This window comes from Lissotriton helveticus, chromosome 4_1 (assembly GCF_964261635.1).
Source record: "Lissotriton helveticus chromosome 4_1, aLisHel1.1, whole genome shotgun sequence".
In the NCBI taxonomy this organism is placed as follows: Eukaryota; Metazoa; Chordata; class Amphibia; order Caudata; family Salamandridae; genus Lissotriton; species Lissotriton helveticus.
In genome coordinates this window covers 2,101,949,184-2,101,967,072 of record NC_136063.1, presented here as the reverse complement: position 1 = coordinate 2,101,967,072, position 17,889 = coordinate 2,101,949,184, and the positions used below count along the sequence as shown (strand labels likewise).

Here is a 17,889-nt window from a genome sequence, read left to right as displayed (position 1 = left end):
CCAATATCTCAACGAGCCCACATAGACCCACAACTCCCCACACCTCCGGAACCTCCACTAGCTCCCCGTCCAGCAGAGATGCCAGTTCAAACCACTGACGCATGCCTACAAAGCCCTCCACAACCAAGGACTAGCATACATGAACCAACGCAAGAACGTCCGTCTCCCTCGCAAAGACACCGTGCATCTGTCATAGCCACAGCTGAGGCCACTCCTTATCCCACCTCGCCACCAAGTCCTGGAACACTCTCCCTCTCCAAAAATCACCCTCACTGACAGTCTTCAGGAGGAGACTCAATAGCTGACTCTTCGACTAAGACCAGTGACCCAGATCCTAGATACACTTGCATGTGAAACGCTGTGCTCTGCAAGTACTGATTGATTGATTGACAGTATCCAATGTTTTCACATAGTATATGATCAAATATATACATTTCATTTTTTTCCTGGATGAAGGCATATTTAGGATTGCACATTATGTGAAAAACCTTGGATGCTGCATTTGGAAGATTTTAACGGGCTACTTAGACATTTCATGGTGTGCCTATTAAATAGCATGCAACTTTACTAGCCACTGTCTAATACTCTACAAGTAGAGCAGAGTTAACTTTAGAAGTGTCTAGGCTGGGCGGAGCACATTTGTGTTGGCAAAGCAAGCTGTGGGGCATAGGTTGTTTACTGGAAAATGCCGTTGTTTATTAGTACAAATACCAACACCTGACAACTTGGTAAAAAACTTGATAGTTTGTGTGCAGAATCAAAACGAAACAGTTTCAAATACTGAAAGATCCTTTGGGAGGACAGAGGTCAAACGGTGGCTTCTGGGACGCAGCCACGGAAATTGAGGTAATTTGCACTGGTGTCCTGCGGTCCGCTTTCCTAGTGCTCTGAAAACTCAGCCCAATACAACCTTTTACCCACGTGACTCTCGGGGTAGCAGGAGAAAGCAGTACAAGGTTTTTAAGGGAGATGGTGGGGCTGAGGAAGGAAAGAGCTCATAGTCCAAGAGTCGGCCAACACGTACAATAACATGTTGTCCAGCCCAGTATTTTCACAGCTAAAAGAAAATATTTGAATCTGACAGCAAAAAGAAATACTACACAGAGATTTGCAGTTACAGGGCGGTAGTCTCCATTAAACTCTTCAGTAAAACTTTATACTTACCTTCCAGTATTCTTTCCCAACTCTTGGAGATTTCTAATAGCTCTAATCCCCATTACACCATAGGCATAGATGGAAATTACTTCAGGTGACCCTACTGATCAGTTGTGCAACTCAACTTAAATGCCCTTTGCATTTAATGAGGCAGAAAAGGCTCAAATACATATAGCCAGCTTTTCCCCATGTTCTAGTCTCTCCCCCCACTCTTAACTCCGGCCATCGCAGGGAGAAAAAACAAACAGGAATCGCCAGCATACCGCCCCCTGTAATTGCATTTGGCCGCCACAAGCGGCAAACATAAGGGCAGCCACAGGCGGCAAAAGGGCTAGCTACGCCACTGGCTAAGCCCCAATTTTACCTGCTTGTTGGCATTGTAGTTATAACGGTGCGGCATGCGCAGTTTCTACAGTAGCTCTAACACCAGCTTTCATTATGCTGGAGTTGCAGGTGCAATCTGGTGTTGGAACAGGGACTGCTGGATGGATTCAGCGCAGGAGACCTGCAAAGTGGAAACTGTCTTTAGCAGTGGCAGCCTCCCTAATCAGGTGCAGGCAGTTGCTCACTTCCTGCAAATGCAGCCGCCGGGCTATGTTCTCTGTAACACGGTGCCTTCTGAAGTTACGGCCTCCATGCCAGTCACAGCAATCACTTCAGTGCCGGCGGGGCTACTTTTCCAACGTCAACAGCACCACTCTCTCAGGCTCATGGCGGATTGCCGATGGACAACACAATGATACTAGTCATTGCTAAGTCTTTACACAGCTCACACAAACCCCTCACAGAGACTAGGACCTTACAGCATGGATCACTCCTAGCTTCGTTTTATGTTGAAGTTCACATTCTCTGGGTGCTTTTAACCCAGCGACCACACCTGGCTTCTCTTCCTGGACAGCCGCTCTTCACGGAGGGTCAAGAAGTCCCCTTCCCTCCGTCAGCAGGCAGAATAGCTTCTAGGCAGTAAGTAGGCAGACCCTCAGCTAATCTAGGATAGGATAGGATATATATGTTTATAGAGCGCTAGAGTGCCATGGCGTCTTGGTATTAGTGTATGTGAAAAGGAGTACGTCCAGTATTACCAGGGGGACTAGGTGGACGTAAACAGCCATGTTTTCAAATGCCTCCTAAAGAGCTGTCGATTAGATTGAAATCTCATGGCCATTGGCATTTTGTTCCATAGCTTTGCCGCATTTGATAAAATCCTGCCACCCCATCTTGCCCGCCTAATTTTAGTAATCTGGATAAGGCCCAAATTTGCAGATCTAAGAGCTCGAGAGGGTGTGTAAGGTAGGCACATTTTTGGGATATCCTCGGCACCACCACCGTAAAGTGCCTTGTGTACTAGGCATAAGGCCTTAAATTCCACGCGCTGCTGGATAGGAAGCCAGTGCGGTGACTTAATTCCTGCCAAGGTTGATTCTCCTATAGGTGCTGCAGCATTCTGTAAATACTGCAGTTTCCTCATCTGGTCTTATCAATGCCCAGAAAAAGGGCATTGCAGTAGTCCAGTGTGGACAGGAAGAAATCCACCACCCCTGTCTTTTGCAGTTCTTGTGAGATAAAGGGAAAACATCTTCTCAAGGTTTTTAATAAATAGAAGCAAGAGGAAGTGAGACTGTTAACTTGGGCAGAAAAATTCAGCTGGTCATCGAAGATGACTCAAAGGTTCCTGACCTTAGAGACAGGGCACGGGCATTCCCCAGCCTCAACCGGCCACCAGTAGTCATTCTAGCAAAAACTGTAGATTTCAGGTGATGTCCCCTTGCCTCTGGGAAGTTCTTGCATGGTCAAGAAATAGAAGGATATGGAATTTAGTAGGTGATTTGGATCCCACTTTTATACAAATTTTCCAGACTGGTGATGTGGATCCATGGTATGTAGCTTCAGTACCAATTTGTGTTGGTTCTCTTGCAAATGTAGTTCCCTCAGATACAGTAATAGGGTTGGCTCCAACCAGGAGTATACAAAAACAAGGTCACAATCAAGTGTGAGATCTCTGCACTCTGCTGTCATCAGCCTTCCTGAAGCAACAATAAGGGTCAGACAAAAAGGGCAGGTACTGCATAGATCTGACTCACTCTGGTCAATCCTACCATCTACCAAATGGCAATGCTAAGGAAGAACTACTCAGCAGACCTTTGCTAATAAGTTACTCAATGATTTTCTATAAGCAGCTTTGTTTCCATCTTCCCTTACTTCAGTTCTTCGGTCTGCAAGCTACAGCCAAAAAAATGCAGGCAATATACTGCCACTGCCCGAAGAAAGCGGTCATCATACTCCATCTTGTGCCATGATAAACCATAGGCTACCAAAATGGATGCCACTGACCACCGTACTCAGGCTCATACCACACAGGCAGCCCTTTTAACATACATGTGGTACAGTCACTACATAGAACCTGCACTTGGCACGCACACGGAATATCAGCGAAAGGTTCTCAGGTTCAGATTACAGCATAAGTTTACATGAAAGGGATCCATAGACGGCACTCTTTCTGACAGACAGAAAGGATGGGTCACACTAAAAATTCACAAAACACGGTTCTGTGCGACCAGCTATTTATGGATGCACCCATAACATAGAAAGCAGTCCTGTGTGTGTTATATGGGCACACTTGGTGCACCACATGTTCTGGGTCTAGCATTTCCTTGGACAGTTCCAGGCCTTCGAACAGCTAGATTAGTGTTACACCAATGCCAAAATAAAGAGTCAGTATACCAGTAAGACATGCAGTCAGGCCTAAGCAGAGGGCTACAAGCCTGCTTAACACTCTGGAAACACTGCTGAACCAACCCCTAATCAGCAGTCAAGAAAGAGCGTTGATATCTACAATTTTTTTCTCAACAGCAATAACTTCACAGAGTTGAATATGAAATTAAAGCTACATGGACTCCGACTTTCTGCTAAAGAATATAATTTGTATATCCATCAATTTATTACATTCCCTCAATCACCTACTTTAGTTTCACTGAATCCTCCCCATTCAATGAGGGCACATGTGCAATAAACACGGTGGCTACAAAACAAGCATTGGCAAATCTATGTATGGTCATGGCAAGCTGGTGAGATCCTTAAATTAATTTCTATTATTTGCTTTAGAACTTTATCCCACAAGAATAAAAATCAAAAACAAAATGCCACTGCTGTCTCTATGTAGCAGCTATATGCCTGTAATATAATTAAACAATTTCCACAGCATCAATAGAACATTATGGGCACTTGCAAGAATATACTTACAAAAGTACAGAAACCCTTACTATTTAATACACATCACAGGAAAACAATCGTATTGGGCAAAGGAAAGATATTATTGGTTTGGAATTAAGGCAACACGAATACATAACTTTAACACAGTTAAACAATTAAAAAAAAAGGCATTGGCAAAATAAAATATTGTCCCACCAGCCCTGGCACTGAAGTGCACTTTTGTTTTGTTAGGTACATGTGCTTAAGGTAATAGCTGTCACTAGATATGCACATGTTACTGGGCAACCCAGCTGACTATGGTAAAAATGAATGGTATTGGTGGACAGACAAGATCCAGCATATCAGGTCGAAACAGATCTGTTAGGCGAAATAGGTGTAATGAAACTGTCAAATCGGGTCCTAATTACTTATCCGCCCACCAAAGGACCAAAATTGCAGTACAGTGTTGGAAAAAAGGCACTGCATTAGATGGGATGTGGAAGTAGTTTGACATCAGAAACACCACTGTGAGGAAGATATTTACTACATACTCCAAGGTTGGAGTGATTTACAAAATGGAACCGTAACAGTATTTCTCACTAAATGGGCATATGGGAAGGAAATATTAGAAGTTCCTAGGGCTCACCCTAAAAAAACTATGAACTACATATAACAACAGTATTTCAGATACCTCCAAGTTAGGGCACTCCCTCGAGGCACATATGTCCTCACTGGTAGAACTCCAAGAATGTAGCTCTCTTGAAGGCCACTGAACAACTGCAACTCTGGAGTGGAGAAGTGTGGCTCAGGGGTTAGAGGCAGCAGACCCGGAAGCTGAGATCGGTCCTGGACCAGGGTTCAATTCCCCGCCTCGGCGGGTCTTGGGCTAAAAATTCCACGGACTCGATAATTCTCGCCCCGGTGCCTCCTCGACTCACGGGTTCACACTCTGCGACTCTGGGCAATAGCTTGCTTAATCTCCACAACGGCCCCTCGCAGCGGGATGCCTGACTTTCACCTTGTGAATACCCTGCTATCTCACAGGGGAATACCAGGAAGGGTTCCCTAAGCAAGCGCCGGGAAACCCACTGCGGGTAGCTGTGCGCTATATAAGCTCAACTACATTTACAACTACATTTACATTGAAGCAGTATATCTGCGCTCTTACAGCAAATTCCCAATATAACTTTACAGAACTAATGAAGCAACAAGAGTAAGAATTGGGTGAAATGGAGGAGACAGACTTGAGCGATGCATTAATGGCACCATGGGAGTTTACAATATCTGCCAGGCTGTAGATGGCATAATCTAAATACCCAGAATCTACCTCACTCTACAGCTGGTATAGAAAATTGGTTGACTGCAATCACCTAACATATGTGGAGAGAATACTGGGAATTTTATTCAGTTCAGCTAAAAAAAAAAGTTATTTCGGTCATTAAGACCATAAATATGTGTACAATACAATAGATATCTTGACAAGTTAAAATTATTTAAAAAAAGAAGTCCATCTGACATACAAGAATACATGTGCATCATCTTTATGTGCCAAGATAACAATCTGCAATAACCTGTAAGCAAGGCTAATAACCTCAAGAAAGTGCATATGCATTATTAAAGAAGGGGCTGGAAAAAAAATACCAGAAGGAAAACACAGAATTTTATTAACTTGATCTGGTTCTGCACCCCAGAAAGAAAAATACTTTAGGAAATTATTCACACTGTTTTAGGCCGATCAACACCATTTTAGGTCTCGCCCACGCAGCACGAATGCGCTACATAGGAAAAAAGACCTTTTGAAATCGATTCACTTTTCGCTCTTAAACCGTGCACACGTTCCATTGCCTTCAATGGCAACGCGTGCACGTTAGGCGATTTCCTTGCGGGAGCGAGCTTTGTCGCCATGTGTTAGCAATTATCGCTCCTGCCGCTGCTCGCTCCCACAAAGGAAACACTTTCATTTTTGCGGAGCCAGCATAGCCCTGTCTTCTCTCTCCTTTTGTCCTGACACTTCTCTCAATCCACCCCTTTCATTTGTTCCCTCATTCCCTGTTCTTCTTCCCTCTTTGGAAGCTCTGCCCTGTGTACATTCCTCACTATTCCTTTCCCCGTCAAAAACACGTGCATGCGCTTGGTAGCCCGAACCTCCTTTGAAGTAGCCGCGAAGAAGAGTGCGCGTGAAGTTTTCTCTAGCACGCCCTTGCCCCGGGGCTCCAGCTGCGCTGACAGCGGGGGCAAGCGGAACGCGCGCCTGGAGCGGCGGAGCGCCTGACCCTGCTCTGGGCCGTTGGTTGCAGCTTGGTTTTCAGGGTGCAGTGCTCCTCCACCAGGGCGAGTCGCAACGTCCTGGGGGCAAAGGGGCCATTGCGACTGAGCCTATAGGAAGCAACAGCGGCAGTAGCGACACGTCGAGCACAGACGAGGAAGAGCGCATAAGGCGCCTGTTTCAGACATGCGACGGGGACGGAGACGGGTACATCAGTAGGTAACTGTAGGAAATGAGCAACTTTACAACAACTTTTGCCTGGCAGCATTCCTGAAACTTACTGCGAGCGTGGTAGGGAAAGAGGAGCTGTGCAGTGTGCGCTGACAGCGCAATAAGGAAACTGCTGGCTGTAGGGTGCATGGTCGTTGATAGACTGAAGAGTTGTCCTGCGCTGCCCAAGGGTGCTTGTCACTAGCTTGGGCGATGTATATTAGGAGAGCTGGTGACAGAGTCCCTGTGGTGCACTGTGCCCTCCCGCATCACCAAGCCACTTTCAGACAGCAGGGAAATCTCACAAAGCTGGCAGAGTTGCAGGTAAAGCTACTACAACTTGCCAGTTCACAGTAAGGCTGGTCTCAAAAGTGCCCAAGCTCAAAGTCATATTTTGACGCTGCAGTTAGTGACTTTCAGTGGGTATCACTGGAGGTTCCCTGTAATATCACTGGAGTCAAATTAGTTTGAGTTTTGTTTCACTTCTATGAGCAGGGATTATATCACATTGCGTGGCGTGCACAATACATGCAGAATCCTTCAGTGCTCATTCTTGGCAGTGATTACCATACATTGTGAATTAATCTATCGTTTGCTACTTTCAACAGTAGTAGACTTTGTCAATTGCCTAGAGACTCGGAGGAAAGCTGTCAAAGATAAATACGTTGATACAGATGACTCTGCCATCAATAGCAGCAAAAACATGCAGGATCTGCCATACATAGCTGCTTCAATGTACCATGTACAAATGTTTGTAGTTTTTTTTTATCCCTTGACATTGCAGGGTATCGTCTGCGTATCGACTTTTCTATGGTAGTTGCTGCTGGTAAGGGACTGTTAAAGAGTTCAGTCTTGCCTGTGCACTGGCAGGGCTAGGTATGTCGAAATGCAGGTGTAGAGGCCCAAGTGATGTGTTATAAGTAAAGTAGAATGTGCAATGTCTGAGCGTTGGAATACATTGGGTGAGTGTTAGTAGAGTTTAGTGTTTAAAAGACAACTAGCCGATCTTTCTGAGGAGCAGAAAGAGGATCTGATCTCCAAAGGGAACCTTGTATTTATGGAAACGTTACTTAAGCATTACTATCCTTGTATCTTTTTGTAGTAGGCGCCTAATTCATTTGCAACAAGTGCCATACATTCTTTCCCGCTCACGGGGGATGGTGAGTGGAGGAGTTCTCTTGTGGCGAAGCTGCATATTTCAATAGAGCAACCAAAAGCAGGCAGGTATTACCTCTCCATATTGCCTCATTTTTTTTTTATTCATTATTTAAACACTGTATTGGCATTACATCTTCAAGTCATCTTGCTGCATAACTAAATACTTATAAGGTCCCAAAAGCGAGACCTATTGGCTATGCCAATGCTTGTTACTTAATTGATGCTGCTTAGAGGGATGTAGAAGACAGGGGCACAAATGAGCTTTGATAGGTATGAGCGCACATTTTGCTAACAGAGATATAGCCTGGTGCTGGAGGCCGGCAAGAGCTCCAGCACGCACTACATGATTGACAGCAAAGGACGAAAGAACTGTTCTACCAATCAAGGGGATGACCTAATTAACATAATACAATATGGGATGCAGTGGGATCACTTTCAATTAATTATAATGCTGTAGGTACAACGGAGACACCGTAACTTGGACCAATGTAACCGTTAGAATATTGATAGTCTTATAATATAACAACGTATTTGCGATCCAATTTGTTTCTTATTGATGAAAACAAATAAAAGAAGCTATATAAAAAGTCACTCGCAAGGCAAAAGAGTCAATGGCTGAAGTGGGCTGACCGATTTCCCAGTGCTGTGGTCAGAAAAGCAAAATGGGAACGACAGCTTAACAGATCACTGGATGAAGAGGGTTGACCCAAAGCCCCTATATTTATGCATTTTTATTTATTATTTTTTTATTATCTGGGACTGGCGAAAAGCTAAAGGTCACTAAAGACAAGAGCTAACAAAGAAGCGCTAGTAGGGCACATCATATTAAGTCAGAAAAAGATACTGCTTAAGGCTGACAGAAGTTAAACAAGATGTTGTGTTTCTCAACATAAGATAGGAATACTTCTGAATTAGGCAGACAGTGCAATAGAACTTGGAGTGGTTGGATAACTTTGCTTTCAAATCCGTGTCTTCACTGCCTCAATTAATGATGTATACAAAAAGGTCGACACCAGGAGAGTGGAAAGGGAGTGTGGATCAGGCTAAGTCATCTCCAGCTACTAGATATCAGCCTAAGCAGACCAACATAAGTTCTTGTCAAGGGAATACCTCCAGAGTTCTACAAAACATCGAAAGTAGCATGTGCCACATTTTCAGTCTAAGGAATGGAATGTGTATGATAAAAAAAAAGCAGGAGCTGTGTAATTGTGGAAAGCTGATAACTTGATATTACTCGGTAAACAAACAGGTATAGAGCACTTTATACATTATGCCGAACATAAATATTTGTAACACCATATGGATTCACAATAAAAGAAAGTATAAATCATTTTAGAAAATCAAGAAAAAGAGCAGCGGTTCAAAACAAGGAAACCTGGTTTACTTGTTGTAAGTGAAATCTATGCGACTGAAATCAATCAGAAACAAGCCTTGGCCACTTAAAATAAACAAGCTCGCACCATGCGCGTGCACCTCTCCTATACTAGGAAAGTGAAAGCGTGTTGATGGGACAAGACGTGAGCGAAACCAAAACCTCTCGTGGGGCGGGACTTCCGTCTTCTGAAGCCCGCGCCCACTGAGTGCCTGGCCAGAGGAGCAGTCCGGAGTGGCGCCGATGCGGTGCGTGGGGCTTAGTTGGAGGGGGGGGTGGGCGGCGGGGGGGTGGTGGTGGTGTGTGTGTCTCTGTATGTGTGCGATCGTGTGTGTGTGTCTCTGTGTGTGCACATGCGTGTACGAAAGCAGGGGGAGGTGTGGGTGTGTGTGTTGGAGCTTCCCAGGAGACAAGAGATGTGCACACGCGCGCGTGGCCCGCTCCGATCCCATTCTTGAAGATGCGCGTGGCCATCTCTTGTCTCCTGGGAAGCTGAGCCGGTGACTCTAGGTCTCTGGCGAGACCGCGCTTTCGCCCGGTAATCGACACGAGACCTAAAAAACTACCTGCCAACCAGCAAGAGCTACATAAAAGCTGGGCAAATATATATAATACATAGTAGTACATAAGCTAGCTACAACCCGGAACAAGGGTCATAAAATACATAGTACAAATACAACTGCCCAACATGCTAACAAAAAGGCTATACGAACTGCTTTCTATTCCTGTTGAACTAAGAATATAATAAAATGGAAAGTATTCACAGTAACATAAATTGAACAATAATTGACAAATTTGACAACAGCTGTGGTCATGAATTTACATACTTCGTATATTTTCTTTTAGCGAGTTTGGAAACTTCATTGTATTCGCAGTGTCAGAAAGCTGCATTTCTATCACCAAGATAATTCCCTGAGGACATTTTTAAGAACCTAAAAGTGAATTTGTTATAGTTCTCTGAAATATGCCCAAGAACATGATAAAAAATTGACCTACAGACCAAGAGCGCCCTTTGCCTCTAGTTCCGTCACCATTGTATTGATGCTGAGCACAACCTGCCTCAAACATCAACTGAGTACAGCTTCCCACCCTTCCCCTGGCACCATAAATGCTGCACTTGTGTGCCACATTACGAAGTGATGTGGGGCAACCATGTATTGCCAGTAATCTGGGCAAACAGTGCAGTATAAGAAACAATGGTTCCTTTGGAGTCATTCACACCCATGCACTCGCGCTGGCCAGCATTTAGCGTTTAACAGATTCCAAGCACACAGACTTGCAAGACTGCTATTCTGCCACTTTCTGGTTCTTCTCGCACATTTTGTTTTAATGAAGGTAGAGTTTATCAATTTTTTATCACACTGGGATTCTTTCAACGTAGAACCTGATGATTTATTTGTGCTCAACTTAATGCGAACATGCCATGTCCTGGCACTAGTTAGCCATTCTTGCATCTATTCATCCTTTCCTGGCAAGATATTGTTCCGTAGATTAGTCAAACATATACCAGTCCTCAAAAACGAATTTGGGTCCATTAATTGCACCCTTGTATTGCTTATTCAAAGTCTACGGATTGGTTACCAGGTCTATAATTTTTTTATTTTTAGAAAGTATATGGCACATGTTTACACCTTCTTGTAAGACAACTCGCACTCTATGCCATTGGGTAAAACGTGTAGCACCAGCCACGTACCCTCGTTTTAAGTTTGGGTTGCTCCTTTTTTCAGTCACATAGTTATGAATTCCACATGATGAGAGGTAAAGTATAGCTTTTTTAGTAAAACGTCAGCGTGTTACTAACTTTGAGGTGGACAAACCTTTAGGGTTTATTTGCTTAATGGACACTAAGCCCAACAACAAACGGGTCCATGATTAGCCCTAACCCTATGTCCAACACAAGTTCTTGTCAATGTATTTTTGCTATTACCTTCACAACTCGCAAGCACTGCACTGTATAATGTATTTGGAGTTCCTTTTCATACTTTAATGTTAACTGTTGAAGCTCAAATCTAATGTTTATATATTGCTTTATGACTGCAAGTTTGTTCTGTTTTGTCTATGGATGATTCATTTCACAAAATATACATTCATGTATATAGGGAATGGCTCAGAGGGAACTACTGTTAACTATACTTTGTATGCCTAAGCTTGAAATTTAATACAACTAGTGGACCAAAGAAGATGAAAGAAAACCAATCCGAGAAAGTCTGCTCTCAGTCAAACACCAGCAGAAATATATACCAGTTGCTCTGCTATTACGGACAAGCTGTGAGGGGAAGGGAGCAATATGGAATGCACAGGGTGGGGGATGTGAGAAGAGAAGCAGCATTCGAGAGCAAGAAAACACACACCAACAGAGTGCTCCAAGAAAAATAAATCCCTTATGGCAGCGGCGGGGAAAACAAAACAAGTCATCCAAACAAACATTGTAAAAAAGCTATGCTCTGGATAGGGACAAACAAGCAGAGGAACGAAAGCCACTGAATAAAATTCAAGAAAGTGAGATTGACAAAGTCAATCCATGCTAAACAACTGAGCTGACCCAAAGCACACTCTGGGTACTGACATCCACTGCTCATTAAAAGAGGATACTGCCACCTAATTAAATGCCGTCTGTCATGGATACTCCAGAATAGTCTCCTGACTCTCACACCGACAACCAACAGCGCGTAAAGCCCATACTCCTAACATACAATGCAGAAAAAAACTAACGCCAATTACATAGCTCTATAAAATGAAAGAGGGATATGGATGTCAGAAACGTCAATTCCCCAGAATAATACACTTAATGGCACGTAGGAAGAGCTAGTATGCACAACAGAACAAGGAATAGAGTGGTCAGGCAGCGGAGAGGCAGGCAGGTATATCCAGGAATAAGCAATTATGGAGCTGACGAAAAAGCGTATATCGGTGCACCAGAGATGCAAATAATCAGGGAAACAAAAGTGGGGTATGGGGGCACATCAGAAGAGAAGCATTTTAAGGAGCACGACAGAAGGGAGACATTGAGAAACAAAGGGGAGGCAGGTAGGAGGGCAACAGAGGAAACGCAGGTAGGAGGGCAACAGAGGAAATGCAGGTAGGAGGGCAACAGAGGAAAGGCCGATAAGGGTGTAAGAGCAGAGAGGCACAAGAGAAGTAGGAATTAGAGCAGTAGAGGAAGAGCAGAACTAGAGGCAAAGGGCGCTCTTGAGGTATTCACGGTAAAGGTATTATTTCGTGCGTGCGAAACGATAAGCTGGAATATTTGCCAGTGTACATCATAGACAATAAGAAAGGGATAGGTAACGTGCACAAGCCTAGGATGAAGGCAGGGGCGAGGAAGATGGGTTGAAGGGAAGTTAGTGGTCAGGAGGACTACACAGGTTCTTGTTGACGGTGGGGGTTCGTGGTCAGGTGGGCTACAACAGGTATGGGTGTCAGACACTGCTTGGTATGTAGAGAATGTTCAACTGGAGGAGGCAGGTAGACAGGAGGGGGGATTCGGGAAGAATGAATCGCGAGGCCTGCTGGCTACTCACAATCAAGGTGCTTCTTCTTCGGGCCCATTACTTCGTGCGTGGTAGATTTGCACACCGCTTTTGAGATGGCGGAGCCGGTGACGCTGTGCTGGGCAGCTGTGATCCGATCTGTGATGGACTGTCCCGACATTGTGGCACAGACACCCCAGGGGGACTGCTCAGCTTGGTCCTAGGAGCCTGGCGCGCCGGCCGCAGGGGACTCGGGGAGAAATGGGAACGGGGGACAGAGCGCTAGGGAGGTGGGCACCGGGAGGGGTAGGGGTTCCGGGGGGGGAGGGTCTGCAGCACGGCGGCGACGGCTAGTCCCCAGCACAGGAAACGACCTAGCGACGACGCCTGCGTCACATGACCGGCACGTACCCACAGGACATTGCGCATGCGCTTTGCTCCTACTCTCATCTTTGGTCGGTGCTGTGACAGCGGCGTATGTGATTGGACCGGGAGCTCGGCTACCCGTGGTTTGCCATTGGTTAAATTGACAGCTCGAGAGAGCCCAAGGAAAGAAACAATAGAGAGGAACGGAGAGAAGCTAGAACATCGCTGGCGCGCGAGGAATTGAGTGGCCCTGTTGAGCGTTGCCAGCGCCCGCGAGCGGACGACGTAGAGCACGCGCTCCCCAAACAGGGCTCACTGCGGATTCCGTGTGAGCAAGGAGAGCGGCGGGCCCATAGCAGCTTGAAGAAAGCGTTTCATTGGGCCGTGGCAGGAAGTTTACTCATGGGCTGAGGGCAGAAGAGTTCTTTCTATGAGGAAAGCTCTAGGGTGGCCAGGCTTGCCAAGTGCGGAGAAAAACTCCTAGCGTGCTGGAGTGTGAAGAGGATCAGCACTTACAATTTGAGAACACCTAACGGGGAGCTCTTGAGGCCGAACCAAGGAGACCTTTTTGGTTGGATTCCATTGGAGCCAATGATATAAGTAGGCAGGTGACAGTAAAAACAGGAGACCTTTTTTGACTGGGGTTGTGTCGTTTTATGTATATAGTAAAACATGTGAGATTTGGAGGTTTGTACTCGTGAGGAGAGTAAATTGATTTTCCACAGGTGTTGACGTAGTCACTATCAGAAAAGATGCGATAAATAACCCCCAGTTCGGATTTCAGCAGGTTTGGCCTGCCGAAATTTAAGGAAGGTTGAAGTATAATTAACAGATGTGTTAATTTCTTACCAACTCATAATTCAGACCAACTCGTAATTGGGGCCAAAGTGCTTACGCAGGATGGGACGTGTTTACCTTGAAGCATTCATGAGGCAATGTGTTCCTGATTAGCATCCAAACACAAATGAGAAATAAGTGTTTCAAGAAAATAAAACCTCTGGAGTGGGAAGTAGAACATAAACGATGAAGGTTTATTAAATAATTCACTGTACAATAAAGAAAGTAAAAATAACAGTCAAAATGCATAATAAACCAATAAAGGAATTTGCATTTAGCTCAATCAAATGCAGCAAGAGAATGGGATAAAGGCACGGCAAAATATTCTAAGTCCAAAGAATGAGATAAACCAACATTTGTTTAGTCTCTAGATTCGCGGCAAACCCAACTTGCTTTCCTCTAAAATGTACCATCTTTTATAGCAAAATTCACAATGGAAGTCAATAGAAATTGCACAGTACTCGTAAGGTGAGCAAAGTTACCAAAGCGCAATACAGAATTATATAATGTCACCTATTGCCACCATCCTAGCCCTATCTCCTAAATGAATATTTAGTATTTAATATTTATCCCCTAAATGAGTATTCATTTGTCCTAGTCTGTCCTAGGAGATCTTCCGGTATATACCCTTTGAATTACATAAAGAAGTAGAAACAGCACTTGTGTTATCTAAACTCTATTATTGCAACACTGTGTATATTGCTATTCATCAGCATTCCCTGCAAAAGTTGCAATGTCTCCAGAACGCTGCAGCACAACTACTGAAGAAAATTCCCAAGTTCCAGTCAGTGTCTGGAACGCTATGAGAACTTCACTGGTTAGCGGTGACAAATCAATCAATCAACATTTGTAGAGTGCACTAGTCATCCGTGAGGATCTCAAGGCACTGAGCGGGAGGGGGGAGAGGGTGCAGCTACTGCTCGAACAACCAGGTCTTGAGGAGTCTCCTGAACCCAGGTCCTGGGTTTGTCACAGCTGTGTGGGGAGGGTGTTCCATGTCTTAGCGGCGAGGTAGGAGAAGGATCTGCCACTGGTGGAGGTCCTGTGGATGCGTGGGAAGGTGGCAAGGGGGAGGTCGGCGGAGCGCAGCTTGCTGTTCAGGGTGTAGAAGGTGAGATGTTTGTTGAGGTACGCTGGTCCGGCGTTGTGTAGTGCCTTGTCGGCATGGGTGAGGAGCTTTAAGGTGATTCTCTTGTTGACTGGGAGCCAGTGCAGGTCTTTCAGGTGGGCAGTGATGTGGGTGTGGCGGGGTATGTCGGGGATGAGGCATGCAGAGGCGTTCTGTATGCGTTGGAGTCTTTTCTAGAGTTTGGCCGCGGTTCCTGCGTAGAGGGCGTTGCCATAGTCCAGCCTGTGTGGATCCATCTGTAGATCTTGCGGAGCATGTAGAGGGTGTTCAAGCAGGAAGGGGAGGAGACTGTGTGACTTGATGGGTCGTAGAAAGTGATGAGTCCAGGATGAACCCCAGGTTACGTGCGTGGTCGGTGGAAGTGGGTGCGGCTCCCAGGGCGGCTGGCCACCAGGAGTCATCCCAGGCGGATGAAGTGCATCTGAGGATGAGGACCTCTGTCTTGTCCAAATTAAGTTTCAGGCGACTGGTCTGCATCCAGCTGGCGACGGCCTTCATTCCTTCATGGAGGTTGGTTTTGGCGGTGGCAGGGTTTTTGGTGAGTGAGAGGATGGATCCGTTGAGTGTCGTCGGCGTAGGAGACGATATTGAGGTTGTGTGAGCGGACGATGTTGGTGAGCGGTTCAAAAGGGTAGGGCTGAGGGATGATCCTTAGGGCACGCCGCAGATGATCTTGGTGGCTTCAGAACAGAAAGGGGGAGGCGGACCCTCTGTGTTCTGTCGGTGAGGAAGGAGGTGGTCCAGTCCAGGGCTGTGTCGCATATTCCTGCCTAGTGTAGGCGTGTGCGTAGGGTGTGGTGGCAGACCGTGTTGAATGCGGCCGAGATGTCCAGGAGGATGAGGGCCGTGGTTTCGCTTTGTCCAGTAGGGTCCTGATGTTGTCTGTGGCAGCGATGAGGGTGGTTTCGGTGCTGTTATTGCTGCGGAATCTGGATTGGGACGGGTCCAGGATGTTGTTGTCCTCGAGGAAGTGGGTCAGTTGCCTGTTGCCGATCTTTTTGATGACTTTCGCCTGTAACGGAAGAAGGGAGATGGGCTGGAAGTTCTTGAGGTCATTTGGGTCCGCTGTGGGTTGCTTGAGTAGGGCGTTGATCTCAGCGTGCTTTCAGCTTTCTGGGAAGGTGGCGGACTCGAAGGAGCTGTTGATGATTTTCTGCAGTTGGGGTGCGATGATGCAGTTAGCTTTGTTGAAGATGTGGTGAGGGCAGGGGTCAGATGGTGAGCCAGAGTGGATGGTGTTCATAGTCTTGATGGTGTTGTCGTCGTTGATGTGGGTCCAGGAGAGCAGGCGGTTGGTGCGGCTGGGGTGCAGTGGGTCTGCTGTGTCGGTGGCTGTAGGGAAGGTCTGGGTGTTGAAGCTGTTGTGGATGTCTAAGATCTTGCGGTGGAAGAAGGTGGCTAGGGAGTCGCACAGATCTTGTGACGGCGGGATGTCGTTGGAGTTGAGGTTGGAGAGTTTGTTTACGATGTTGAAGAGCTCTTTGCTGTTGTGTGCATTGTTGTCGATGCGTTCCTTGAAGGAGGCTCTTTTGGTGGCTCGGATGAGTTGGTGAGGCTTGCGGCTGGCGTTCTTTAGGGTTGCGTGGTTGTCCGGTGTCTTTTCGTCGCGCCACTTCTCGAATCTTTGGCAAGTCCGCTTGGATTCTTGGAGGTCGGTGGTGAACCAGCTGGCCTTTCTGTTGGTGCGTCTGTTCGAGGGTTTTTTGTCGAGGCGAGGGTGTTGGCGCAGTCATCGATCCATTGTCTGAGGTTTCTGGCGGCTGCGTTGGTGTCGGTGGTGTCTGTCGGTGGGTCTCGGGCGAGGGCGGTTTTCGGTGACCTTGTTCCAGCTGCGGTAGGGGATCCATTGTGGGTGGTGCTTTGTGGTGGGTTTCTTGAAGGTGAAGTGGACGCAGTGGTGGTCGGTCCAGTGGAGTTTGGTGGTGTGGCTGAAAGTGACGTAGTTGCTGGCGGAGAGGATGGGGACGAGGGTGATTCCGGCGGTGTGTGTGGGGGGGTCGTGACGAGCTGTTTGAGTCCGAGGTTGGCAAGGTTATTGAGCAGAGCAACAGAGTTGCTGTCGTCGGCGTTCTCGACGTGGAAATTAAAGTCTCCGAGGAGGATGTAGTCTGTGGACGCAAGGGCATGTGTGCTGACGATGGCGTCGATGTACTGTGGCCGAGGTCCAGAGGGTCTGAAGACAAGAGTTCCTCTGAGGGTGGTGTTGGGGCCGGTGTGGATCTGGAAATGCAGGTGTTCGGCGGTGCTAGAGGTGTGCAAGTCGAGACTCTGAGGGTATTCCTGTAGATGATGGCAATTCCTCCTCCTGGTCTGTTGGTCTGGTTCCTTCTGGTGATCTTGTAGCCGTCCGGGATGGCTATGGCGATGCCTGGGGCTAAGGAGGAATTCATCCAGGTCTCTGTTAGGAAGGCAATGTCCGGGGAGGCTGAGTCGAGTAGTTCCCAGAGTTAGATGGCGTGCTTGTGGACGGAGCAGGTGTTGAATAATAGGCATCTGAGTTGGTTGCGTTCTGTTCTGACAGGTGAGGTGAGACGTGCGGGTGTTCGGCGGCTGGAGAAGTTGCAGCTACAGCAGGTAAAGGGTCCGTGGGTGAGTTTCGGGCTGACCTGGAAGCAGTTTGATGATCGGTCTGTGTGGAGTCCGTGGAGGAAGCCGGTGTCGTGGCTATCGCAAGGACCAGGGGTCTGGCGCTGGGCGTGGTCCAGACGCAGACAGGCTTGCCTTCGGCGCGCCCGCT

General features: G+C 46.6%; 1 protein-coding gene across 8 annotated transcripts in view; it reads right to left on the bottom strand.

Annotated features, from left to right (window-relative positions):
- The window catches only part of LOC144829535 (phosphatidylinositol-binding clathrin assembly protein-like), a 995,507-nt gene extending 982,218 nt beyond the window's left edge, over nucleotides 1-13,289 (bottom strand). For 6 of the 8 annotated variants that reach the window (XM_078688774.1, XM_078688770.1, XM_078688769.1 and 3 more), the window contains exon 1: nucleotides 12,872-13,258. In XM_078688774.1, the coding sequence (XP_078544900.1) occupies nucleotides 12,872-13,001 (130 nt within the window). In that variant the 5' untranslated portion in view covers nucleotides 13,002-13,258. Of the gene's footprint in view, nucleotides 1-12,871 lie in introns of all 8 variants that reach the window. The other 2 variants (XM_078688772.1, XM_078688773.1) reach the window with 2 other exon arrangements.
- Between the last annotated feature and the right edge of the window lie 4,600 nt (nucleotides 13,290-17,889).